Here is a 26,889-nt window from a genome sequence, read left to right as displayed (position 1 = left end):
GTGCCCAGCGTCCCCTTGCCACACACCCCCCCACACACACATAGTGTTTTTCTCTAATGCCTGCAGCTCGTGCCCTGCTGGTCCTGCCTCAGCCTTTCCTCACTGCGGGGGAGCTCCCTTCCCTGCACAGCTCCCAGCCCCTGGGCCCTCACCTCCTCCTAACCATCCCCAGCCCCTCAAGGTTGTGAACCGCAAGCGTCCAGCCTGGGAGGACTGTCGGGGCCTCGTGGGCCCGCTGCAGAGCCTGACCCCCGGTGCAGACGGGGATGCTGACAACTGCTGTGTCCAGGTGAGTCCGAGACCCCGCGCCCCGACGCCCGCCACCAGCGCCAACCCCGCAACCCCGACGCCCGCCTCCCAGCGCCAACCCCAGGAGGAAACACTACATCTGAAGGGCCAGAGACCTGTGTGCTGAGCCCTCTGCCCTGGAGGTCACCCTGGCTGCCTGTAGAGTCCACAGGAGTCCCGAGACCAGGGACAATGCTTCCATCTCCACCAAGTAGGGGGACCCGTAGCAGTCCTCTGGGGAGGGTGCCTCAGGCAGAGAGGTCTGCACGAGAAGGCCATTCCCCCACTCCCCTGCCTTGGAAGTGATCTGGGGACTGGAATCAGTGTTTTTTGGCTTTCATGGGGGAGGGGAGGCGACAGACTATTCACCCTGAGACCCCAGCTGCCTTTCTGTTCTCTTCCGGGGCTGGGGTACCGCCAATGAAGATCATTGGAGGCTTCTTCACGTGGACCCCCGATGGAATCCCCACACTGTCCAACATCACCATCTGCATCCCCCGAGGTATGGCCCAGCTCACCCCTCTGTCATGGTCTGGGGGTGTCCCCCTTGGAGTCGTGTTTGAAGTGCTCCCTCCCCACACCCCCCTGAGTGACATGGGGAGAAAAAGAAAAATCAGGATTGGTTGAGTACCTGCTCTGTGTGCACTCGTGGTGGGTGCTCTAGGGTATGAAGGCTAGAGAGGGGGTGGGCTACTTCCCCGAGGAGTCCGTGTGCTAGGCAGGAGTGCAGCAGCAAGGACAGGGCAAGACAGCGGGGCCTTGATGTCAAACCATCTGTTGCAGACAGAATGGGTGCTTCACAAAAGGGAAAGCGATCCCCAGTAGCCAGGGAAGTCGTAGTGGAAGAGGTGGGGATTCTGAGAATGAGCAGGGTGCCCCGGGCCATGAGGCAGCGTGGACATTCTGCAGGGGAAGGAGCAGGAGCAAAGCATGGAAGTGGGAAGGAAAGGGTGCCCTTTGTTGGGACTGGGAGACTCTGGGCTCACAATTGAGAGCACTGGAAGGAGAAGCAGGTGCTTAGGAAGGGGCGGGGGGATCAACAATAGGAAGGAGGAAGGACCTGGGGAGCCAGAGGTAGGATGTAGGTTTCCAGAAGGAAAGGCTCAAAGGGGGAAAAGACTCCCTGGGGATTCTAGGTAGGAGGAAAGCAAATGGGGGCCCCAGGGTTGGGTATATCTGTCTGTCTGTCTTTCCGGGTGGTGGTTGTTCAGACTCCCTCCTGGCCCCAGTCCCATCTGCCGCCCTCCCTCCCTGCAGGCCAGCTGACCATGATCGTGGGGCAGGTGGGCTGCGGCAAGTCCTCGCTCCTCCTAGCCACCCTGGGGGAGATGCAGAAGGTCTCGGGGGCCGTCTTCTGGAACAGGTACTACATGCATCCTCCGGGCTCAGTTAGTGGGGAAAGACAGTGGGCAGGCGGAAGCCCTCCTTTCAACCATCCTTCTCAGTGGAGGATGCACCATGCATTTACTGAGTGTGTTCAGCGAGTACTCAGTGAAAGCACTGAATTGTTATTCTCATTAGCATCATTAGTATTTATTAAGCCCTCACTATGTGCCGGGTACTTTGCGATGTCCTCTGCACACACTATGTCATTTAATCCTTATGAAAACCAGCAAGGTAAGTACTGTTAACAGATCTCGTTTTGTAGAGAAGGGCCAAACTCTTTGCCCTCATTCACCCAGCTAATAAGTGGCAGAGCTGGAATTCGAACGCAGTTCTGTATGACTCCAAATTCCGCGTTCACTCAGCCGCACTGCCTCCCAGTGTGAGGGACCGTAACACAAACATTGGTTTCTGGCTTGGTCATCAGCAAAGTTGATACAGACCATTCAGTGGGTATTTCAAGGAGCCAGAGATAAACCAGACAAATGTGAGTTTCTGGGCAAAGATCACTATCCTAATTAAAGAGCCAGAACCCTAGGCTGAGTCAATCATGAATCTATTATTTATACCCACCTACTTCCAAAAAGCACTTGAAACTAGTTGATTAAAGATACATATAAAATAAAGGCTTTTTTAAAAGTAAGAAAAGAAGAGCCAAGAAATGAAGAGGGTGGGAAAGGTATTCAGAAACCTGGACAGAACATCACTACTGCAGTCAACACACAACGTAGCTTGGAGCCTACCGACACTCATCCCCAACACCTCCCCGTCCCCGGTATCCAAGAATCCAAGAGAAAGAGGGATCCGACTGAGGTTTCAGGAATGAAAGTCACAGCCAGTTCAGCAGAGGGCAAGATGTCAGGTTTTTTCATAAGCTTGAGTGCAGACTGAGCAGAGAGAAAGGCCTTGGACCAGTGTCTGAACACCTGCATATACCCCCATTTCCTGTTTTTCCAAAATGTCCCTGAATGGTGCACCCAATACATCTGGCAAGTTTCCCTCCTCAATGGGGCTGTGGGCTGGCAAACAAGCCCCTTGGGTTTCCCATGACCTTAGTCTCTGGAACGTTGATTCCACTGGGGATGTGGTATGTCTGGGGACAGAGGGTCTCTGCATCCATTCCCCATCTTATTCGGGTGTTTCTCAACACAGCCTGACTGGAAAGGTCCAAGCATTGCGTTGCCAGGCCCTTGTGCCAACTGCCCCTCAGGGCTTTGGAGGGAGGAGCCCTTGTCCGTTGGCTGCCTGTGTGTGTCTGTGATGGGAAGACAGGAGCCCCCAGTGAACTGTGAGCTGAAGAAAGCAACTGATCATTTATTGGGCACCTGCTATGGGCAGGCCCTTTGCTAAGTGCACTGCAAGCACGATCTCATTGAAGCTTCCCGCTGGGTGTTATCGCCCCATTTCACAGAAGTAAGAACTGAGGACAGAGAGGCTGGGTGACTTACTGGTCAGCTTGCAGACCAGGGTCCCAAGCCTGGGCTCTTTCCCTCAAGCCTGGCCACTGCCTTGGGCTGGGGTACCTTGGGTCCTAGTTCCAGGGATTGTTGTCCAAATTCCATGTGGAGGGCAAACTGGATCCAGGCCCTCTCTCAGGGCAGACCTTTCCTAGACGGGATTACAGAGCCCAGAGACTGGGGCTGCCCCTAGATTCCCCTGTGTCCCACTCAGCCTGAATCAGACCCCCTCTGAGCGTGTTCCCTTTGCCCCACTTCCTTCATCTCCTCCCCACCGCCCTCACCCTCAGGTGCTGTCACACCCGCGTCAGCACCTCTCTGGCCTCTGCAGAGGCAGCTCAGCCTCAGCCCCCACCTCCTCTCCAAGCTGTGCCAACCCTCAGGGTCTGACTGCTGCCTCTTCTCTCTTAGGAAACCTCTGCCCCAGCCCCAGGGGGTACAGGGGCCTCTCCAGGGTGCTGGAGCGCCTCTTGTGTGCCAGATACTGTGTAAGGCACTTTATTTACTTCATTGTCTCGGTCAGTCTTCACCAAACTCTGTGAAGTAGGCATTATCATTATCCCCATTTAACAGATGAGGAAACTGAGGTGAAGCAAGTTGCCCAAGGCCACCCAGCCCTTAAATGGCAGAAGTGGGATGTGCCCCTAAGTGCTCAAGTGCATGGGCTTTCCACTGTGTGCTGAGAGAGAAGGGGCTTGAGAGCAACATGAAGAAATAGCTAGCCTGGCCACTCTGAAGGCCAGCAGCCTCAATGGCTGTGGTACCCCGCCGCCCCACCTCAGCAGAACCATCGCAGCACAGCTCACAGCTCTGTCTGCATTGACATTCGCTCTCCTCGACCGGCAGCTGGGGCCCCACGTCCTGGCTCTGTTCCAGGCTCAGCGAGGGGGTGGTGGTGAAAGGATCTTTTTTCTCCAGGATCCACTTTGCCCTCCTCCACGGCACAGCTTCCCTCCCAAGCATAGCGAGCGCATCAGGGTAGCCTGCAGCCAACCCCAGGACGTTGTGAGAATTTGTTCATGACTCAACTCATGTTCTGGCTTCTCTACATTGATGTATTCACTCACCCCATATTTACTGAGCACCTGCTGTGTGCCAGACCCCGGGCACAGCAATAGGAACGCAAAGGTGGTGAAGACGTGGCCGCTGCTTCCAAGGGAGGAGAACAGAGATCAGTGCCACCATCGAGCACAGAGGAACAGTGAACTCTGTGGTCAAGGAAAGAAGGCTCACGTGGACATGGTATCTGAGCCTTGAAGGATGAGCGTAGTTTCATCAGATGGAAGAGGCCGAGGTGGGAGAGGAAGGTGTTCCAGGCAAGGGTATCAGCGTGGGCAAAGGCGTGATCATGTAAGAGGGTGTGGTTCTGGTGCCCGCAGCAGTGGGTGTTAGGGACGCTGGTGAAGGACAGGACTAAAGAAGTGGGCTGGGCTGAGGTCAGACACCCTGTATACCTGGCCTGGGAAACAAGATTTAGCCTGAAGGCTGTAGGAGAAACGTGCTGGTGATACAGGATGAGGGATCGTGGAGAAAGAGACTGCAGGAAGGGAGACCAGTCAGGAGTTCGTTACAGTGGATGGGAGAAGGAGGAGGCTGGTCATACCTGGCTCAGTTGGCTTCATCTGCTGTTTGTCTCTCAAAATCCTGGACACGTACACAGCTCTGCTTGGCCCACCTACCCTGGGCAATGAGTTAAGTGTGGGGACTGTGTGTTGAGGCCCCCCTCCGTTACTTGCGGGAGCTCCATGCCTCAGACCCTGGGCTGCAGGGCTGCAGGGCAACGATGCGCTTGCAAAATGAGCCAAGAGCAAAATAGCATTTGACCCAGCAGCCCCTCCCGCAGGCCTGCCTGTCTGCAGCCAGAGGCAGGGGCGATGCCAAGCCGCTCCGGTGTTTTTCATCCATACCAGGGCCAAGACCTGGTGACCAGGCAGCCAGAAGGAGTTCCAGGAGGCACAAGGCAGGGATTTGGGAGATTAGGAGGGGCATAACAGAGAACGCTCTGGGGAGATTGCTTTGTGTGTACAACCATTCATTTATTCCTTCCTTGAAAAAAATGAGCAGTATTGCTGAGCGGATAGGAGCAAAAGTTCTGGAGGCAGGCTGTCTGGGTTCAAATCTGGACTCTGTGCTTTGGGAAATTCTGTGACCCTTCTGTACCAGTTTTCCCTTATTACCCGTGGAGTTAATGTGAGGCTTAACCTGGCATGTAGCAAATGCCCTATAAATATTATTATAAATATTATTGTTTGACGATGTACTTCTATTCCAGGAACAAAATTCCCCTATTGCTCTTTAATTATACTCCAGCCTGTCTCCAGGAGAGACTGTAGTGAGCTCCCTGGGGATAAAGATCATATCTTGTTTGTCTCTCTGAATCCACAGCGCCTTTGCTAAATGAATGCATTTGCTAAATGAATGAACCAGGAACAACTTATGACCTTTAGGAGACTGCCATTAAATGCGTCTTTACCTCTCTCTCCTTCCCACATGCGTTTGTCCAAGCTGTTTCCCTCACCCAGACCTCCACCACCCAACTTCTCCACCAGCATTTGGAATGTGCAAATCCTATTCGTGCACGCCTCACACCGTATGCTGGGGCATGTCTCCCCCATGACACTGAGCTCCTTGGAGACGGGGCTGGAGGGCTATTCCATGCCATGCCCCAGGTGCCCCCCCACAGGATGTGTATTTTGTGAACCACTCTGTGTAAGCTACAAAGGAGAAGACCTGGCCCCTGCCCTCAGGGGGCTCACCAGTCCTGGGTGGACAGAGGCCTAGGATGGGCATGGGGGCTTCAAGGGGTGAGGCCCTACATTCTAGGCTGGAGAGTTACTGCGGCAGCCCTGAGTGGATCCTGCACATCGGTTGTTGCCCGGGTCCAGGTCTCTGGGAGAACCCAGGTCTCGTGCGGGACCAAATATTCACTTTACTGATAGTCACCTGCGCCTGCCTGGCTCTCTGCTTCGATGCACTGTTAACCTGGGAATTTGCAAACTCTCTCCTTAATCTTTAAGAGGAAAACATTCTGATAAACACTCAAAATTAGCAGATATATTCAAATGAAATTCTTTCCCTGGAAATAAAGAATAGGGCCATTAATGTCCACAGTAGATTGATTTTAAACAGCCCTGGGGAGACAGCAGGAAGCTGGGATCCGAGGAAAGCGTTGAGGTACCTCCCCACGAGGAACTGCAAACTGGCCTCTCTGGAGCTCCCTGCTGCCCCTGCCACCCCCGGAGGTGTGCGCCCCGGGCCCTACTTGTTCTGAGCCTGCCTCAGGACATTGTTGCCTTGTGATGTGAAGGCTGCCTCCTGAGACCCCCGATTCCCCAGGATGAAAAATAGGCTTGTCTCAGGACGGCTCTGTGAACCCATCTGTTCATACAGTTTCTTGGAGCCTTTGGGGAGTTGGGTCAGGGGCTCAAGGGCACCCCAGGTTTCCTGCAGGAGGCAGGTGTGGTGAGATGGTGGGCAGACAGCTGGGGCACCATGTGGACATGACGAGCCCAACTTGGGAACTAGATAGTCTCTGGTTGTGGTCCTGACTCTGCCACTCGATAGCTGTGTGACCTTGGGCAGGTTACTTCACCTCTCTGCGTCTTAGTTTCCTCATCCGAACAATAAGAAAAACCCTTTCCTCCCTCAGAGATTTGGCATTAGGACCCAACGACATCAATCGGAAACGGCACTGTGCATGAAAGGTAACATTTCAGGGCAGCAACAAGCACCTCTGGGGCAGGATGAATGGACCATGGAGACCCATAAGTCCTAACTTCCCCTTCCAACTTCAATTTCCACCGCTTTCCTTTTTATTTATTGTTGGGGTCTTAAATGAATGTTGGGGCCATTGGACTTCTCCTCTGCCTGTGCCTTTGAAACCAAGCACTGAGCTGAAAGGATGATCTCCCGCCGACCCCATCCCTCATTCTCGAACCCCACCCAGGTCCTTCCCTCCAACCAGCTATGAGCTACGTTGGTAATACATTCTCCCAGAGTCATGGTGAGGTTCCTACCATTACCCCAATTTTATAGATAAGGAAACAGGCTCCCCTAAGGAAAGGGACTTGCCTAAGATTTCACAACCAGTGAGTAGAGAAGCCCATCGGATACAGACTTTAGAGCCCATGTTCTTTCCACTTCTCACACTGCCTGCACTCATGCAGGCTGCTCCTCCAGCCTAGAATTCCCTCCCTCCACCTCCGCTGTCTCCATCCTTCCCGCTTCGTGGTTCCGTTCACCTGTAACTTCTATGAGCCCTTCCTCACTTTCTCAGATTTCTTCCTCCTCCAAACTACCTGTAAAAAGTACATTTTTCTCTGACTCTAAAAGAATGTACGTTAAATGAGAAAAGATACACAAGTAGAAAGAAGATTAAAAACCACCTAATATCCCACCACCCAGAAGTTTCCAGTCTTTTCTCTGCGTATTTGCATATGTGTTTGTGTGTACTTTTCCCCCAAATTTCTATAGTACTTTCTGGCTCCTACTTTTCTTTTGGCCCTTATAACTTTCTGACTTCTGTCCCTGTCTGATTCGCTCTGCCAGACCGTGAGCCCTTTGAGGGCAGGCTCTGTGCAGTGATTCAGGTTGCCATGCACACAGGCACCCAGCTCACAGCTGGCTGCAGGGAAGGAGGTGGGTCAGAGAAAAGGAGAGATCATCTTCTTAGCTCAGTGCTTGGTCCCAAAAGTGCAGGCCGAAGAGGAACACTCATTTAAGAGCCCAGCAATCAATGAGAGGAAGTGTGCGCCACACATACCGTTTTTTACTTTTCAGATTAAGACATACACACACAATGAGGAGGCTCATTCTAGGAAGGCTGGAACTACACTGGAAAGAGGAGAAGATGAACCTGGATTCACATCCCAGCTTCCCCTCTTCCTAGCTCTGTACCATTGGGCACATCAGGCAAACCCTAAGCCTCAGTGTTTCCATCTGTAAGATGGGGATACTAACATCTTTTTATAGAGTGTTGTGAGGATGAAGTGATGAATACAAACAACTTCACACAGTGCCTGGCATGAGGATGGCCGGCATTGAGTGATAGCCCCCCTCCCTTCCTTCCTCCCAAATGATTAAAGATGTCTGTTAACAACCTCCATTTATTACAGACCTGTCATGTGCTAAGCACTGTGGGAGCTGAAAAAGATGCTCTTCCTGCCTTAAAATCCCACTGGGGATAAAAGACTTACTTACACAGGAGCTGATTAGAGAAGAAGGTAGTCCATTATAAGGGCTAAATGAACAGCCCAGATAATGATGCAAACTGAGTTAGAGCCAAGGGAGTTCAATGTGTGCTGGGGTCCTCAGGGAGGCCACAGATGTGCTTCCCTCCAGAAAAATAACAGCCTTTGCAACCCTGGAAGCAGTCAAGGCAGAAGACTGCAGCGATGAGCTTATCTGGGCTGTGGCTGCAGAGTTGGAATTTGTAAGCTTGGGTTTTTTAATCTGTCTCACATTACCAGCTTGTCCATAAACTACAGCAGTCTGATGGTTAGGGAACATGAGGTTAGGTTGAGTTGAGGGAGTGAAATGAAACCATAAAGATCGGCGAATAGGATCATAGGGAACTGGTGATTATATATCCATCAGGGTCCATTCTGTTCTGCTCCTCAGCAGAGGACAAAAGAGAATTTCATCAGGCTTCTTTCCATCCCTGTTTTTGTCCATCCTGTTTTCCTGGCAAGAAATTTATCGGAGGTATGGCCTGGGTAATCACAGTGAAGCAATGTAGCATAGTCATTAAGAGCATGAAGCTTTGGAGTTACAGATCTATTTTCTTTGCTATTTGCTGGGTGTGTGACTCTGGGCAAGTTACTTAGCCTCTCTAAGTCTCACTTTCCTTGTCTATAAAGTGCGGACCTCCTTCATATGGTTTTTTTGAGCTTTAAAATAGATAATACTATTGCAGTGCTTATAAAAGTTCAATAAATGTTAGCTGGTTTTACTATTATTAAAGTAAGATCTGCATGAAGACAGAACAGATTGATTTTCCCCAAATGTGCATGTCAGAAGTACATACTTCATTGGGAGAAGGTTGCTTCTGGAAGGTTGAAAGGTGGCCTGGGGCAGGAGAAAGAGCACTGACAAAGTTGGCACCAAAATTCAGGTCACCTCACTCAGTGTTTTTCTAAAAACTTTTTACTGTAATCCACAGTATGAAACACATTTTACATCACAGCCCACTACATTTATGCATTGATAGGTAAGAGAAAAAAAATTCACACAAAAAATACACATCTTGACCACATGCAATGCACACTGGTATTTTCTTCTTTTCTTTTTAAGTGCAGTTGCAATTTACTTGTTTCAGACCCAATTTTCGGGTCCCAATCCACAGTTGGAAAATGCTGTATGAAATGATTATGACCTTGGGAAAGTCATTTTCCCTCCCTGAGCCTTAGTTTTCCCAACTATAAGCCAGTCTTGATGCCAAACCAGCTTCACTGCTGTTTGGAGTTGTGCCAGGAGTACTAATGAAGCCCTTGCTGTTCGGAGGGGGCCCATCCAGTTGCTGCGGGAGGGACAGAGATTGAGAAGAACAGTTTCTGCCCCCAAGGAAGCCACTTGGGGACACTGGGGATGGGTCGGAGGGGTGGGGATTGCTTCTCCCCAAAGACACAGTGTGATGGAGAGGAAGGCAATGGAGTGAGAAGTAACTGGTATTGTTTTTTCCCATTTGTGCCCCAGCAGCCTTCCTGACGGCGAGACGGGAGAGGACCCCAGGTACAGCCTTGGAGCTCGGTCGGAAGTGGGTTCCAACAAAGGGAAGGGGCTTGGAGAATTCCCTGGCGGTCTAGCGGTTAGGACTTCGCATTCCCAGTGCAGGGGGCATGGGTTCGATCCCTGGTCGGGGAACTAAGATCCCGCATGCTGCACAGAGCGGCCAAAGATAAAAAATAAAAAATAAATTAAAAAAAAAAAAGAAAAAAAGTTGAGAAACAAAGCTATAAAAAGCGGAGGTGGGTATCCCCCAGGGAGACAGAAAATTCAGTCATGTTGCTTTGTGTTGCTTTATGTTCAACGTGCTTTATGTTCTGGTCGTCTAAAACATCCAAGTGAAATAGATTGATGTGGCTCTAAGACCTTCAAAACCCTCCCTAACCACACCTCTTTCAAGACAATCGAGGCACACTGGAGGTGGTGGGAAGTCAGGAGTGGGAGGTTGACTTGACCTTGGAAATCCGTTTAAGTTTCTGGCCTTCACTCTGCAACACCACAGAGGTTTCACTTCCCCATACTTTCTCTGCCCTTTCTCCCACCTTGTCGCCAAGTGCCAGGGCATGATGACAGCCCAGACTCTCTAGCCATAGTGACCATAGTTCTTGAGCCAAAAATCAGACCTCATGGTATGTGACAAGTATGAACGCATGGATGGGCACAACGGGACGGAGTATTTGACACTGGAGCAGTTGGGGTCTGTCCAGGCTACGTGGGCACCACAGCTGACCATGTCCCTCTCGGCAGATCCCCCAGGCTCCATGGTTGTCTTCTGACAGGGACCTGGGGCTGCAAATCACACCTGGAGCCCTTCTCAGCTCTCTAGGTGCCACACTGAGTTCCATCGGCTGTGGGTTACCATCCCCAGACTGCAGGCACCCACGGTGGCCTGCCCGGCCTGGCCTGGCTACGGTCAAAGCGCACTTCCTGCCCCAGACATTTGTGCAGCCATGTCAGCCCGAGACCTCGGCCAGTGCATCTGCGCCCTGATGCAGAGGCTGGGTCTGCAGGAGCCACATGTTGGGCCTCATGCTCCTCTGACGTGGGAAGCACCACCACCCCCATGAGCCTACACCAATGGTGCCTTCCCCCCACTCTCCCTCGTAACTTAACCAGGTCCCCTGAGGCCTTCCTCACACACGCCGTGTGTACTCAGGCAGTGGAGGCTCCCCCTGGATGGCGTGTGGCTTTTGTGGCTGCAGTCTTGGTCTCAGGGATTATAAAGGCACTCACGCTGGGTTTGAGGGATCTCAAATTGTCTATGGAGAGCTCAGTCTACTCAGGTGAACCCTGAAGCTACGTCTTTCCTCCCCTGCTGCAGCCCAGAGCGGGAGACGGCAACCGACTTGGATGTCAGGTACTGTGTCCCGAGAGCACCGCCCTCCAGGGCAGACTTCCTCAGAGGGGGTCTCAGGCCAAGGGAGCCACAGAGCTCTGGAAGGCAGCCCCCCAGGTCCAGCCCAGCTGCAGAGGAGGCCCGGGAGGGCGCTGTGCTTCGTGCGGTGGTTCGGAGGTCACCACTGCTTCCGTGTATCAAGCTGCTCCCTTCACACCAGATCATTTTTGTCTGGTGATCATCTTTTCCTTTTCTTTCTTTCCTTTTTTTTTTTGGTCTTCAGAAACCACATCACACTAAATGTGGTTTCCTTGACTCTTCATTTTTAAAAAGTTCCATTTGGAGTGTTACCTGCTAACATCAAAGTCGAGTGGTTTGAGGGCTACTCAAGGAAGGAGGAAATCAGGGTTCAAGTATTTACTTAGTTTGGTCACACTTTGGGGTCTTCCCAGGCTCTGGGTAGAGACTTAAGAAGGGGAACAGACTGAAAGGGTGGGATAGGGAAGGGTGGAGAGCAGGGAGGGGTTGAGGTCCCTTATCCCCCAGCCAGCTAAGACCCAGCACCCAAGACTGCCTCGGGCCCTTGGGGAACAAGAGGCCACCAGGAGCCACACAAAGCAGATTTCTGCCAACTGCACCTTCTCATCTTAGTGCTGCCCCCACCCCCTTGCCCCAGTTTAAGCCATCAGCTTGACAACCACCTCTGACAATGACCCCCTGAGAATACCTCCCTACTCCTGCCCTGCTTTTTCCAGGAAGAGAGGCCCCGTGGCCTATGCTTCTCAGAAACCATGGCTGCTAAATGCCACCGTGGAGGAGAACATCACCTTTGAGAGTCCCTTCAACAAACAACGGTAAAAGCCTCGAGGAGGTGGGTTGGGGGGCAAGCTGGGGAGGGGAGAAACTGGTCGTGCATTAGCCACTGCCCCAGCCCCCAAGCCCAGCCTGCTGCCTGCTCCTCCATCGATCTTCCTCACCCAGCCATCCTGCTCTCCAGCCCCCTTATCTGGATTCCAGCCTGTTCCATATGGTCCATCTGGAAATGATCCAGATGTGCTGGGCATCAGGGCAGTCCAACTCCCATGGTTGAGAGGGCAGGAGGGGAGGGAGGTGCAGGAACCCTGGTGCCGTCTCTTGATGTTGGTGAAAAGGCTCGCCCAGCCCTCCGTGAGTCTCCATTCTCGTGATTCCCTACCCCCAGCTCCGCAGCTTGTACACAGATCCCTCCAGTGCTAATGACTGCTAACATCCATGGAGCTCTTTCCAGATGTTCTTGCTATGCATGATTTCCTGTAATGATCACATCAATCCCAGTAGGCAGGTACTATTATTATCCCCATTTTATAGATGAGGAAACCAAGACTCAGGAAGGTCAGGTAACTTTCCCAAGGCCACCCAGCCAGTAAGTGGCAGAAATGGGTTTCAAATCCAAGTCTTCCTGACACCCAAGTACATGTCACCGAGGCACTCTGATGTCTCCATGCACTCTGGCTGGCACCTGCCCAGGCTGAGAGCTGACCAGGGAAGCGTGAGGGGAGCAGGCTGGGCAAATATTGGACCAGCCATCATCATTTACTGCCTAAGCAAACCAGCAGTGATTTTTCCCTGGCAGTGCTCCAAGCATGGGCTCTGGCTGCAGCTTTTCCCACTGCACAGGGACCACAGGCCCTCTCTTGTCACTTATGTGGCTATTTGCTCCCATCCAATTTCATCTTTCAAATATTTAACTTTCTTCATGATGGTGTCAGTTGCTGCCCTCAGCTCTTTTCAAGCTCACAGGGTGTTTGCTTACACCCATCAGGAGGCCCATTAAAGCCATTGCTCTTCCTGGGCATGTCTGCCTGGAGGGTAATGACCCTCTGCAAATGCCCAGGCCCACCTCTGGCCAGGCCGATCAGCTGTGTCCCCACCCACCCCACTGCAGGTACAAGATGGTCATCGAAGCCTGCTCCCTGCAACCAGACATCGACATCCTGCCCCATGGAGACCAGACCCAGATTGGGGAACGGGTTAGTAGCAGCTTCCAGGGGGTGGTTCTCAAAGCTGGGGCCCTCAGCCTCCCCTGCTCCCCACCCATCACCATTACCATGCCCTGACATCCTTCTCAGGGAGAACAGGTAATGAGAAATGAGAGAGGGGGAAGGCTGAAGAGTTGCCTGCAGTGGGATCAAAATGATCTCCTTGAGCCCTGGGTTGGTGGCTGTCCTCGAAAAGTTTTCAGTCGTGCTTGGTGCAGAGGTCAGCTTAGCACTTTCCCAGGCTGCAGATGACTTGACATCTCCATTCATGCCCCAAGTATGTACTGAGAGCCCGCACGGCACTGCGCTAGACTCAGGGTTTTTCTTCCTGTTCCCTTTCCAGGCAGGGTCCCTCCTCCATAAGCTTAAACAAATAGGATTCTTCCGTGGCTGTCCTCCTTGTGTGTGATTTAAATCCGCCCTTCCTCCATTCTGGTTTTCATGGGTCAGATGGTCCCTAGCACCTTGGGAATCATTCTCCCCGCTTCTGAATGAATTCAGTAAACAAGTACAAGTTCCCCCTCTCTGCCAGGTGGAGGGGGCAAAAAGGTGCATAGAGCCAGGCCTCCCTCCCAAAGAGCTCACAAGTAGGGGCCAGGACAGTCTCTCCCGAAGGGCTGTGAGGGCATGACCTTTCCTCCCCTTTGGCGGCAGGGCATCAACCTGTCCGGTGGTCAGCGCCAGCGAATCAGCGTGGCCCGAGCCCTCTACCAGCACACTAACGTCGTCTTCTTGGTGAGTGCACCAGCTGGTACCTCCTTGGGGCCCTTGTGTCTGGCTGCCACCTTGGCTCATTGCCTGCACAGATAGACACACACACACCATCGCCCAACAACCTCCCTCTCCAGGAGCAATCCTCTCCTGCCAGAGATATTACCTACCCATCTTACTGATGGAGAAACTGAGGCAAGGTTAGTCCAATTGACCCATGTGGATTTCACACTGGGCTCTGCAGTAGCCATAAGGGGAGGTGAGTAGTAATTATAGGCCTCCTCCCTGTAGGACAGCCCCAACCTATTAACACTTATTTAGCCCGACTATAAAAATGGCAAATACATGGAAGGTGAGTTACCACTTCTCATCTCATGCCCAGAGCAGACATTGCTAATTGATCACAGCTTTCTTTCCCATGGAAACTTAATTTGGCCTCAGAATCCTTCTCAACACAGCACTCCAGGTAACCACTAGTAATCAAACATGAGATAAAACTTATCTATATCTGCCCTACTTCATGCCAAGTTCTGTGTGAGGTGCCTTAGTTGATACTGAAGAATTCTATGACCCAGCCCTTGGCTTCAAAGGTTGAGAGTCTGATTAGGGAGACAGAGCTTACCCACACTCAAGAGCCACAGCCCACTTGAAAGCCAAACTGTGTGACACAGACTATGTCCAGGGAGACAACTGTGAGGGCTAGAGTAATCGGGGTGTGGGGGGGCTTCCTAGAGGAGGGTCTTGAAGAGTGAGTCAGTTAAACAGAAGGAAAGAGGAAGCCCATTTGGACACACAGTTAGAAGAAGGAACCTCAGGTCTCTGACCCCAGCTTTATTCTCCACCCTCCACTATTACTATGAGTAATAGTTCACTAGACAGACAAGAGGCAGATCAGCACTCCAGGCAGAGGGAACAGCTTGGGCAAAGGCCTGGAATGGCAAATTCCCTGGAAACATGGAGCGTAGGGAGCTTGCACAAGACAGATGAGAAGTGAGACTGGAAAGGAAGACTGAGCAGGTGATAAAGGGCCTGGATTAGTGTGCTAAGGAATTCAGACTCAATAAACTATGGGGAGTCAATGGAGGTTCAGGAGTCAGGAAATGCTTGTGATTAGATCTGCTTGAGAAGCATAACTGATAGCCCCATTTCAAGATGAGGCAACTGAGGCCCAGAAAGATTGGTTGCACTATCCAGGACCACGCAGTGGGCTGGGTTAGTGTCAGTCCCTAAACCAGAGCTGATGTAACTCTGGTGGTTTTTACACTCACTGTTATCCCCTCTTCCCACATGTGTCCCTACCTTCTCCCTTCTGCCTAGGATGACCCCTTCTCAGCTCTGGATGTCCATCTGAGTGACCACCTGATGCAGGCTGGGATCCTTGAGCTGCTCCGAGATGATAAGCGGACAGTGGTCCTAGTGACACACAAGCTACAGTACCTGCCGCATGCAGACTGGGTGAGGGGCCACAAGGGGGTCAAGCTGTGGAGGGCTGAGGTGGGAGAGGCAGTCGGACATCTTCAAAGGAGTCAATCAGATGTCTCAGTAGTGACTGCTGAGGGCCACAAAGCAGAAGAGATCAGCAATGGATGGCTTCACACAGGCTGGGCCAATCAGGGAGAACCTGCGTAGCCCAAGGGTTTGGTATCACCTAGAGCTGCAGACATCCATATCCTGACCCGGGGCGCATGTGGGTACACACAAGGCTGGCACAAAGAAGTCTCAAAAAGAAGCAGACACTCAGTTCTTACCTCTGTTTCCTGCCCAGTTTGATGACTCACCCCCCCCCTAGCCTTGGGGAGTGCCCATTTGGAGGGGAGAGCCATCTTCCTGCCCACTAGTGCATCAGATTCAAGTTAGGATCAAATGGAAAATATGGAAACAAACAACGGCAGTAGTAATAGAAACTTCAATATTACCAGTAGAATGCAATTTTGTGAAATCCCACATCAATTAAATTCCCATATTCCTCAACAGGAAGACAATAGTTACTTTTCAAATAACTGGAAAGCATTTAATTTTTAAGATGGAAATCATGTGACTTGTGAAATCTGGGTCTTGCCTGAATCCTACATAAATTTGTCCGGGGAAATTGAGGTCCTTCCTAAGCTTCAGGTCTGTGTTAATCGGCCCTGCTAATTCCCCCCAAATAAGTCTTTCTTCTACATGTGGTAAGATCTTCCCTCTACTATGAAAAAAAAAAAAAAGATCCAGATTTTTCAAAAACGATATTAAAGCAGAAAAAAGAAAAAAATTTAGATTTTTTTAAAAAGCTATTAAAACAGGTACAGGTTTGTGTCTGAGTTTTTGTGGTGACTCTGGTGAGACAATTCAGGACAATCTTTAGTCCAAAGAAGGCAGACACGGAGGTGCCTTGTTCCTCAAGGTGTCAGTGAACAGGACTCCTGGGCATCCGTCCCTGAACCCCAGCATGGGGTGGGTGGGGGTGAGAGGAGCAGGATGGGTTTCTGAATTACTGATGGGTCTACATGAGTATAAAACATTGAATGTTTCAAATAAAATAAGTTTTATTGATTTCAAAGAGGCCACACACACTTAGACCAACAGGTGCTTTGCCAAACACTGGTGGAACATATCAGACCTGCCACAAGGAGGAGCTAAGGGTAATGTGCTATTAGCCCTTTCAATGTATGGAAACAGCTCTCACTGCTGGAGTCCTTGGGGATAATCAGACAGCTTGACCAGGATGCACTAATTTGCTCTGTAAACCCTCCTATCGACCACGGGGCAACCATTGAGAATACCCCCCCCAGATGTACCAGACTCTAAATCCTGGAGTGTGTTGCTGAGGGCAGTGGGCAAGCTGGAGGCCGTTCGTGGTGGGGAAAAGATATGTGCTCTGTGTACATCCATCTTAGACCTCTCGGTCAGGCAGAGGTGTGACCTCCACTCCTCCTCCCCAGCCAGCCCCACCCCCGTTTGTTTCTGCCTTTCCAGATCATCGCTATGAAGGACGGCACCATCCAGAGGGAGGGCACGCTCAAGGACTTCCAGAGGTCTGAGTGCCAGCTCTTTGAGCACTGGAAGACCCTCATGAACCGGCAGGACCAAGAGCTGGAGAAGGTGAGTGTATTTTGGGGGCCAGTCAGCCACCCCCTGAGGGGAAGGTTTTGCTACAACCTGAACTCATAAAGGCCTTCCTGCCCTCATTGGCCCGAGGAAGCCCCCCTCCCCCCCACACACACAAAGGACAGATGTGGGAGCTGGGCATGACCTTGCTCCTACTAGAGAGCCAGTACCTGTGCCAGCTACCCAAGGCAGAGTCGGGAGAATGACTTCCCCTTATCCTGAGATAGTCAGGTACCATTTAGTTACAAAGCTTCAGAAAACCAATGCAAACTGGCTAAGCAAAGAAAAAAAGGGTGGGTAGTTAAGGATTTATTGGCTCAAGAAACTGGAAAGTTGATGCCATAGCTTCAGGGGGAGCTAGATCCAGGTAGTCAAGCAATATCATCAGGAATCTATTTCTCCCCATCCCTTGGCTCTACTCACCTCACATTGGCTTCATTCTCATATAACAATGAGGGCCATTGGCAATCTCAGGTTTCCATTCTCCCAGGTCAACAACTCTGCCAGAAGGAAAGTGCCTCTTTCATGATAGTTTAGCAAAAGTCCCAGGGCTGACTCTTATTGGTCCAATTTGGTCATGTGCCCACCCCAAACAAATCACTGTGGTCAGGGATGTGGAATGTGAAGATTGACCAGTCCTGGGTCACGTGCACACCCCAGGAGCAAGGGAGAATGATCAGCCCCACCCCTGAATCACAGAGACTAAGAATAGGGGAAAGGTGGTCTCCCACAGGGATATTGGGGTGCTAGTAGCTGATGAAGGGGAAGGAATAAATTCTGGCAGGCAAACATGTGTCCATCTGGACCATCCCCCAGGCAAGGGCAACCTGGAAACTGACACTGGACATCACTGGCAGTGGTTGCCCCCCTACCCTCCCTTTTCCCCTCTGCACACCCCAAGGACATCGTCCAGACCCATCTGTCTTTCAGGAGACCATTGTGGAGCGAAAAGCCACAGAGCCACCCAAGGGCCTGCCCCGGGCCATGTCCTCAAGAGATGGCCTCCTGCAGGATGAGGAAGAGGAGGAAGGTACAGACAGTGGGACTGGAGTGAAATCATGGCCTGAGGTCTTATCAACCATGAGGAGACAAAGGTTTGGGGTTCTGGGAGTGGGGCGATAGTGTGCCTCTGATGAAACCCCATCCCGTCTGTGTGCCTCAGTCTTCCCATCTGTAAGTGGGGCTGACACACCCCCTGGTTCCCCTCAGAGGGGTGTGCAATGTGAAGCCACAGGGAGGGTTCTTGCGGCCTGCAGAGGAGGTGGCCGAGAGTGAGGAGGAGGACAACCTGTCGTCGGTGCTGCACCAGCGCGCCAAGATCCCGTGGCGGGCCTGCACCAAGTACCTGTCCTCGGCCGGCATCCTGCTTCTCTCACTGCTCGTCTTCTCCCAGCTGCTCAAGCACATGGTCTTGGTGGCCATTGACTACTGGCTGGCCAAGTGGACTGACAGCGCCCTGAGCCTGAACCCCCTGGCCAGGAACTGCTCCCTCAGCCAGGTGTGGCCAGCAGCCCCAGTGCCGGGGCTGGGGCGGGGGGAGGGCTGAGCATGGACTCCCCCCCCCGCAGGACCCTGCCTAATTCTCTGCCAGGCCCAGGAGTGCTCCCTCGACCAGACCGTCTACGCCATGGTGTTCACAGTGCTCTGCAGCCTGGGCATCGTGCTGTGCCTTGTCACATCCATCACAGTGGAGTGGACAGGGCTGAAGGTGGCCAAGAGGTTGCACTGCAGCCTACTAAACCAGATCATCCTGGCTCCCATGAGGTAGGCCTCTCCCCTGGCTTTGCTGGGCTACGGGCAAGTCATTGTTCTCTGGGCCTCAGGTCTCCCATCAATAAAATGGGGATATACGATCTCTGTCGCAGGCTTCTAGGGGTCACTCAAGGAGATGATGTGAGAAAAGTGCCCTCCTCGGTGCAGAAAGCAGAGGGAAACTGGCATTTACTCAGCCAGACATGGTGCTAGGAATCTTACATGGTTAGCTCATCTAATTTTCACCACAGCCCTTCACAGCGAGTGTCTGCAGGCTCTGCGTAAATGTTAGTTTCCCCTCCCTAGGCAGGTACCACCCACGGTTCAGCTCTCACCTCCCCTGCCTCTCTCTCCACCCGCAGCCATTCTGCAGGTTCTGACCCCAGGGACACACAGGGAAGCTGTTCTCATCCTCCGTAATGGGATGGATAAAAACCCCAAAGGCTGCTTGGTGTGAAAGAGGTTTAAAGCTGTCACAGCCCAATTGGCTGGCTAACTCGGTTTACAAACACAGTAGGCAAACAGCTTATCTGGCCCCTCCTCAATGCCAGACCTCACCATCTGCACTTTTTACTTTTCAGCCTTGTGAGCACTCTGTGGCCCACAGACACGGCCTCCAGGTTTACTTACCCTCTATTTGTCCAGATCTGTGGTTTTGAAATCCTCTTGTTGGGGTTGTGCCAGTTCTGGGTCACAGCCGGAGTGCTGACAGCCAGAGTGGCCTTGCAGGGTCAGCCGGCCGACGAGCTGCCCCGGGTCCCTGTCCCCTCCCCACCCTGGGAGAGTTGTCCCTCTGGAGAGAATTCTGTGTCCCCGGGAGGACACAGAGGGAGTCCTGAGTGAGTCAGGCAGAGCGATAAGCTGAGAACGGAGGCAGTGGTCACACATGGGCTGTAGGGTCAGAGAGGCTGGGGAGGGGCCAGCACCCCTTTGGGCGGCCGCACAAATTCTCAGCGACACAGGCCAGATGTCTACAGACCTGCAAAGGCGAATGCCCCTGGGAAAGCAGACCTGGGGATGACCCCATAGACATTGAAACGAAAGAAATGACTGTCCTCCTTCAGTAAACAGGAAGGAAATCAGTAAACAAATGAGTAACTGCTCCTCTGGTTACCTCTTAGGTTTTTCGAGACCACACCCCTTGGAAGCATCCTGAACAGGTTCTCATCCGATTGTAACACCATCGACCAGGTACACAGGACCACGACGCATTTCCGCAGTTCAGAGAGGCCAGGCCCCCAGGAGCTTTTCCTGCCTTGTGCTGGCTTCCCCAGATCAGAGCCTTGGGGTAGGAACCCAGTGGCCCCCATCTGATTATAATGCTGCCTCAGGACCTGGGGCCTCCCCTGGGAGACCCTCATAATAAGGCCGAAGGAAACCATATCCCTTTGGCTTCCATCCAAGCCCACTCTGGCTCACAATAAGGTTCCAAGCATACTCTAAACCAAGGTGACTGATTTTGTGGAGAATATTCATTTTGATTTAGCCTGTGTTCTTTATTTGCCGTCATACTAGATGGTGAAAAACAAAGTTCTAATTCCTGTTCTCAGGGAGCCTACAGTGTAGCTGCAGGGGTAAGACATGCACCCGTAATAAAGGAAGAGAGCAAAATATGGCGCCAGGTAACACACTGAAGGTGATCAAATACCAAAACTCACCTGCCTTTCTCACCCTCCCCTCCTGCAGCACATCCCGTCCACGCTGGAGTGCCTGAGCCGCTCCACCCTGCTCTGTGTCTCAGCTCTGGCCGTCATCTCCTATGTCACACCTGTGTTCCTCGTGGCCCTCCTGCCCCTGGCTGTCGTGTGCTACTTCATCCAAAAGTACTTCCGGGTGGCATCCAGGTGATGGCAGCACTTGCCAGGGGGTGAGGGATGGGAAGTTCTTTGCAGTAGGCACTTCAGCACTGTTATTAGAATCATCATCATAGAAGTAGTAGAGTCGTGTCCCCCAAAACAGTGGAAAATTGAAATATTCATATTCCACTATCCTAATATAACCATCTGTCAGCACGCACACACTGCAGTTACTATTTGAACTATTTCCTTGGGTGATATGCTCAGGAATGGGATTGCTAGGTCAGGGTGTAGGCATGTGATTATGCCCTTCATTCATTTTGCCGAAGTGCTTCCCAGGAGGATTGTATGATTCCAGTGTACAGGCTGATGGCTGATGCATAAAATCAGAGGGCACCTGATGTGAGGGGTCTTATGGCAACCAGACCTCCCAGCCCACGTGGATCCAGAGCGTGGCTGGAAGCCTTGACTTGAGGGAGCCTCTCACAGCCTTTCGCATTGATCACATTCGCCTTCATGAGCCTTGGAGCCACGCATGACTCTTTCCTACTCAAAATTTTCTAAGAATGTTCTCTTGGAAGTTCTTTCTGGGAGTGACTCTGTTAAGCTCATAGATTCAAAGATTTGTAGGGACAATTTTTAAGAATCTTTAGGCCAGTGTGTCTCAAACTGCCAATCACAACCTATCAGTGGGTCATGAAATCAATATCATAGATCACAACCAGTAATTTTTTTAATGAAATAGAATAGAAAATATCAGACTGTATTCACATAGTAACAGTAAGCTTTGCTTGATGAAACCTTTGTTTTGGTCATGTATGGGGGTGTGTGTGTACTGATTCGTGATATAAAATGTGTTTCTTACTAGGAGTTGTGGTCAGAAAGGTTAAGTACCTCTCTCAAGTTTGTACTTAAGGTTAAGTTACTTAAGGTAACTTAACTTGAGAGTTAAGTACTCTCTCTCACAGAGTTTGTTAGAAATGAGTCAAAATACTGATTGGCTATGATAATAATAATTAAATTTAGATACATTTTGGCCACAATTACCTTGCCCACAAGGATCACAATTTGTATAAACGGCTTTTTGCCTGGATGATCCAGAATCCCCTGGTACCCACATGGAACATAGTGCACTGATATTCACAAGATCACAGTGGCTTTTTAAACACCGTACAAGCTGTTCTACAAGGTTCATTTCTTCTGCCAGAGAAACCACCCTGTTCCCCTGGCACCCACTCTGGCCCTGGGGACAGTTTGTCCAGAAAGGCTGCTTCCTGCATTCCCAAGCTGACCTCCTTGGCACTAATACACTTGTCAAGGTGCAGCTGTGGTGAGCAGGAACCATTCTGTTGCCATGGAAACCACTGGCCTTTCCCTCTCGAGGAGCTCTTTAAATCCAAAGCCTGTGGTGGTTATCGGGGAGGGGACTGAAAGTGTGGAGTTTGGTCTTTCTGTTCCTTTGACTCGCTGTTCAAGTTGTTCGCCTGTGAAAGGGAACTAACACTGCTGCAGAGTGAGGCGGTGCGGCAAAGCAAATGGATAGATGCAGACGTGAGGTGGGTGATGCCCAGGATAACAGTAACCGTTCAGCATGCTCTGCTTAAGCATCTACATTAACGAGCTCATCCAGTCCTCACGACTGCTTGATGGGGTGGTACCCTTGTCTTCCCTCTTTACAGGCGAGAAACTGAGGCCTACAGAGGTGAAGCCATTTGCCCGCACAGTAGTAGGAGGTGGAGCTAGGATACAGACCCAGGCTGAGCCCTGAGCTGCCCTCTTAACCATTTGGCTCTGCTCCCCCGCACAGGGACCTGCAGCAGCTGGACGACACCACCCAGCTCCCGCTGCTCTCGCACTTTGCCGAAACCGTGGAAGGTCTCACCACCATCCGGGCCTTCAGGTACCAGATTCACCCTGGGGGGGTAGGGGGGTGGGGATGGAGCCAGGGTCACAGGTCATGAGATTCAATTCTCAGGGCTCTGCTTAGGAAAGCCCAGGACACATGTCTCCCGACCCCTCATCAGGCCCCAAGGCCAGTCCACCCAAGGTGTCAGGTCTAGTGGGCTCTAGCGGCATGATCCAGAGAGGAGAATCTCAGGCCTAGAGCCAAGCCCACGGCCTCTGTGAACTAAAGTAAAACATGAAAAGAGAAAAGGCTGGGACAGTTCCTCACAAATCAATGCTGGAAAGGCCCTTACATGGTGTGGGCCAGCCCTGAGGCCATCTTTCATTGAGACTCTCCTGTGAGCCAAACACTTTGCTGAGTACTTTACATGCCAGTCTCATTCATTCTGCACTGCAATCTGAAACGGAAAGCTTGATTATTCCCAGTTCTCAGATAAGGAAATTGAGGCTCTCTGTAAGGTCCCACAAAGTACAGATTTGAACCTGCTTGTTCATTCAACAAACATTTACTGAGTGTTCACCAAGCCCCATACCAGGCACTAAAAAGACAAAAATGAGTCAGATGAGCCCCTGCCCTGGAGGCATTTACAGTCCAGGCTTTGAGCAGGCCAGGACAAACCCATGTGACAAGTACTCTGAAAGAAAGGGGGACACAGGATCTGGGAGCATAGAAGGGAGGCAGTCATGGAAGGCTTCATTGAGGAGGTGTCATTAGTGCTAGGACTCAAAGAGGAGATAAGAGTTCACCAGGCTGGAGGAACTCTCCCAAAACTTCAGTTTCAGTTCCTCCAAGACTCCCACCATCCTCTTGCCACTCTGAGTTGTGATGTTGGGCTTGACAGAAGCATCTGAGGCTGCCTTGGGAGTGGAGGGGGCTGTTGCTCCCCACCTCAGTCTCTGTCTGAAGTATTAGGGCATCTCTCCTCCAGATAGACAGGCCAGAGACCCCTGACCCAGATACTGGGGCTCTGGCCTCTAAGCCTCACCCAGAGAGTGATTCTAGGTTATTTTTAGGATGGCACAGCTGTGCGGGGCATGACAGTAACCATGTGACGCCAGCCTTGTGTCCAGTAACCCTAGGGCTCAAGGGTCAGCCGACAGGGTCTGAGGAGGCCTGCCTGCATCTCCTCCCTTCAACCCCCAAAGTCCAGCTGCTGCCCTGGGAGAGGTGCCCAGGCTCCTGGCGCAGCACCGCAGCCCCAGTTCACTCTCTGGGGCGTCTGGGGCTGATGGGAGGTCCTCTTTTGGGTCTTGTCTGAGTAAAGCAAAGCAGAGCAGAGCTCTGCTGTGGCCTTGGCTCTGCTCCCTGGACATCCCCTGCCACTGTGCAAGCCTGTGCTGTCTTCCCCACAGAAGCTCCCTGGAGCCTGGCATGACTCCAGGGTTTCCTTCCAGCCTCCTCCTCTTCTCAAGCCTGAACTCCCCAGTTCCTTCACCTTCCAGACCCCTCAACACTCCTGGGCCAACCTCTACTCTAAGTTTCGGTGATGCTCCTCTTAGAATTGGTATCCTGGAGGCCTTCGGGCAGGGCCTGGGGCAGAGAGAGTGCGACTTTCCTAGAGTGGGCCAGACCCTTCAGTAGGATCTGAGTGTATGACCGCATCCTGCAACCAGCCTCAGACCAAGCCAGCGGTTAGCCAGAGAAACTGCTGCCTGGGAGGCCTCCCACACCCTGCATTGACATGGTCAGTGAGTTTTAAATTTGCGTGAAGGACTTTTTAAATCATCCCTGAATGTGTTGAATTCATTGGCTTTTTGCCCAGAGGTCTGTCCTGCTGAGAGCTACCTAGCATTTATTGGTTGTACACTTCCCATGTGCCAGGTATATGTGTGGGTTATTGCATTTAATCCTCATAAGAGCCTCATGACATAGGTAGGAGAAGCCACGCTCTACAGCTGAGGCTGAGTAACCAGCCCAAGGTCACACAGACAGTGAGAGCTGGTGCTGGGCTTGGAACCCAGACCTGGCTGACCTTCTGGGTTTTTTTGGAGGCCCTGCTTTTTCCCAAGAAAAATTTCAAGGGTGCCCAACACTGAATGGTTGTTTCAGTCCATGTAGAAACTATTACTATCCCCATTTTACTGGTGAGGAAACTGAGCCTTGGTCCTGAGACACAGCCTATAAGTAATAATGCTCAGACTCCAACCTGGGTCCACATGGCCCCCAAACTGGGGGTCTTTCCACATTCCTTACACTGTCATACACCTACCACAGAAGCTCCCATCTCACGCACACTCTCATGCACACCCACCCCTCAGGCCAGTCACACACCCCTCAGACTCCCCAGACACTCACACGTGCACTCACACATACACATCTTCAACACCCACTTACTCACACAAACCCTCAGACCGATGGCTTCACACTCCCCTCAGACACATCACCCCCACACACACATCCACCCTGTGGCTGGGCGATCACACCCTCTCACAACTCAGAGACTTGCTTTGCTCTCCTCAGACACATGATTCAGACACAGGCCCTCCACCCAGAAAAAAATCGAAGCAGAACAAACAGCTTCTGGGAGTGAAAAGCAAATGCCCACGAGATCCATCTTGAGTTCTTCTGAGTCCCCTCAGTTGTTTACCTGAGACCATGCTGAGACAGCTTTCATTCATTCTTTCATTCGCCATCAAACAAGTACACCTGCCCCCTCCTCTAGGCCTGGCGCAAAGTCTGAAGGTGTGGCCAAGGAGAGCGACACCAGGAGCCCAAGTCTTGTCAGAGAGAAGAGGCAGATCCATACAAAGTAACACAAGGGAGAACGTGATGAGGGCACGAGGGCAGGAAAGAAGCCTCCAGAGTTCCTTGTACAGAGAGGTCCCATCTGTCTTAGAGGGTCAGGGAAGTTTCATTCATTCAACAAATATTTATTGACAGTGCCAGGTGCTGGGGATACATTAGTGACCAAAACAAACATGGTCTCCATCCTCATGGAGTTTACAGTCTAGTGAGGGAGATGGACAATAAACAGCTAGAGAAATTAACATATGAGCAGAGGTTATGAAACAAACAGGCTGCAGAGATGGAGAAAAATAGGCCAGGAAAGGCCACTCTGAGGAGGTGCCACTTAAGGTAAAGCCTTAAAGTTGAGAGGAGTCAGCCTTGGGAAGAGCAGAGGAGAAAGCATTCCAGGCAGAAGGAACAGCATGTTCAAAGGCCCTAGGGTGGGGAAGAACTTGGCATTGTCACAAAACTGAAAAAAGGCAAGTAAAGTAATAAATTACTTTACTGTAATTTCTGTGTCTGCAACACAGTGAGCAAGGGAATTTGTGGCATGGAAGGAGGTGGGTGAGGTTGGCAGGAGCTGGCTCACACAGGCTTCTGGCAAGGAGGTGGTTCTTTATTCTAAAAGTCATTCATATTCTTAGCAGGGGAGAGATAGGATGCAATTTATGACTTAGAAAGATTATGCTGGCTGCTGTGTGGAGGGTAGACTGTAGGGAGATAGCAGGTAGACCTATCAGGAAGCTGATACAATAGTCCAGGTGAGTTTGCAGTGGGCAGGAAGCAGGCCAGAGGCAGGCAGAGGCCAGGGCTATTTTGGAGAAAGAAATAAGAGGACTGAGGGATTGGATGTGAATCCCGATGATTCCTGGGTTTCCAGCCTGAGCACCTGGGTGGGTGGAGGTGCGCTTTATTGTAACAGGGAAGCTCTGCAGAGGAGAACAGGTCTTGGGGTGAAAACAAGCGTTTGAAGGAGGTGGCACCTTTGACAGGTTTGAATAAGCAGAAGGGAGCTGGGAAGGAGTTCCAGGAAGGAATGGCATCCATAACGTGGCAGAGGTGGCATGTCTGGGGGCTGCTGAGGCCCAGGTAGCCCCCTCTGCAGGTGAGGAAAGTCCCGGGGGCTACATGGGCCAAGATTATTCCCCCTCACCCTCCCCATCCTCCCTCCAGGTACGAGGCCCGGTTCCAGCAGAAGCTCCTTGAATACACGGACTCCAACAACATCGCCTCCCTCTTCCTCACAGCCGCCAACAGGTGGCTCGAAGTTCGCATGGCAAGTGGCCCCCAGCCCCCCGCACCCTCGGGACAGGGGGTTCTGATAGGGCTGTGCAGCCAGAGCAAGGGCCAAACAGGGACCGGAGCGTGGGAAGAGAGGACGGATACCGGCCCGGTGTGCATACGGGGTGGGCATTGAGCCCTCCTGCTTCTCCCACCTCTGGTGGTCCTCCCCGTGTCTGACCTGAGCCCTCTCTTCCTTATATCACTGCCTGGAGGCTTGTGTGTCTGAGGTGTGTGCCAAGAGCGAGAACAGTTGTGTGTTTAGCTGTGACAGGTGTGTCTGAAGTGGGTCATATGACAGGTATGGACCAGCTGGTGAGGCATGCGTGCTGGGCTTGGGGGCGGGGGGAGCAGAGCTACGTGCACACGTTGTCTACTGGGGCTCCAGCCTTCACAGCCTCCTGTGTGTCTGATGATGTGTTGC

The 26,889-nt window shown here is 51.8% G+C and overlaps 1 protein-coding gene across 5 annotated transcripts in view; it reads left to right on the top strand.

The window, feature by feature from the left end:
• The window catches only part of ABCC8 (ATP binding cassette subfamily C member 8), a 74,564-nt gene that overhangs the window by 42,728 nt on the left and 4,947 nt on the right, over positions 1 to 26,889 (top strand). For 4 of the 5 annotated variants that reach the window (XM_036862609.1, XM_036862612.1, XM_036862614.1 and 1 more), the window contains 17 exons: positions 173 to 289; positions 715 to 790; positions 1,546 to 1,651; positions 9,822 to 9,857; positions 11,173 to 11,208; positions 11,943 to 12,041; positions 13,112 to 13,196; positions 13,860 to 13,940; positions 15,234 to 15,371; positions 16,872 to 16,997; positions 17,934 to 18,033; positions 18,260 to 18,501; positions 18,595 to 18,767; positions 19,877 to 19,946; positions 20,442 to 20,599; positions 22,359 to 22,451; positions 26,358 to 26,460. In XM_036862609.1, coding sequence (XP_036718504.1) covers positions 173 to 289; positions 715 to 790; positions 1,546 to 1,651; positions 9,822 to 9,857; positions 11,173 to 11,208; positions 11,943 to 12,041; positions 13,112 to 13,196; positions 13,860 to 13,940; positions 15,234 to 15,371; positions 16,872 to 16,997; positions 17,934 to 18,033; positions 18,260 to 18,501; positions 18,595 to 18,767; positions 19,877 to 19,946; positions 20,442 to 20,599; positions 22,359 to 22,451; positions 26,358 to 26,460 — 1,839 coding nt within the window. The remainder of the gene's footprint in view (positions 1 to 172; positions 290 to 714; positions 791 to 1,545; positions 1,652 to 9,821; positions 9,858 to 11,172; positions 11,209 to 11,942; positions 12,042 to 13,111; positions 13,197 to 13,859; positions 13,941 to 15,233; positions 15,372 to 16,871; positions 16,998 to 17,933; positions 18,034 to 18,259; positions 18,502 to 18,594; positions 18,768 to 19,876; positions 19,947 to 20,441; positions 20,600 to 22,358; positions 22,452 to 26,357; positions 26,461 to 26,889) is intronic. The other variant, XM_036862611.1, reaches the window with a different exon arrangement.

This window comes from Balaenoptera musculus, chromosome 8 (genome assembly GCF_009873245.2).
Source record: "Balaenoptera musculus isolate JJ_BM4_2016_0621 chromosome 8, mBalMus1.pri.v3, whole genome shotgun sequence".
In the NCBI taxonomy this organism is placed as follows: Eukaryota; Metazoa; Chordata; class Mammalia; order Artiodactyla; family Balaenopteridae; genus Balaenoptera; species Balaenoptera musculus.
This window is presented reverse-complemented; position numbering and strand designations above follow the sequence as displayed.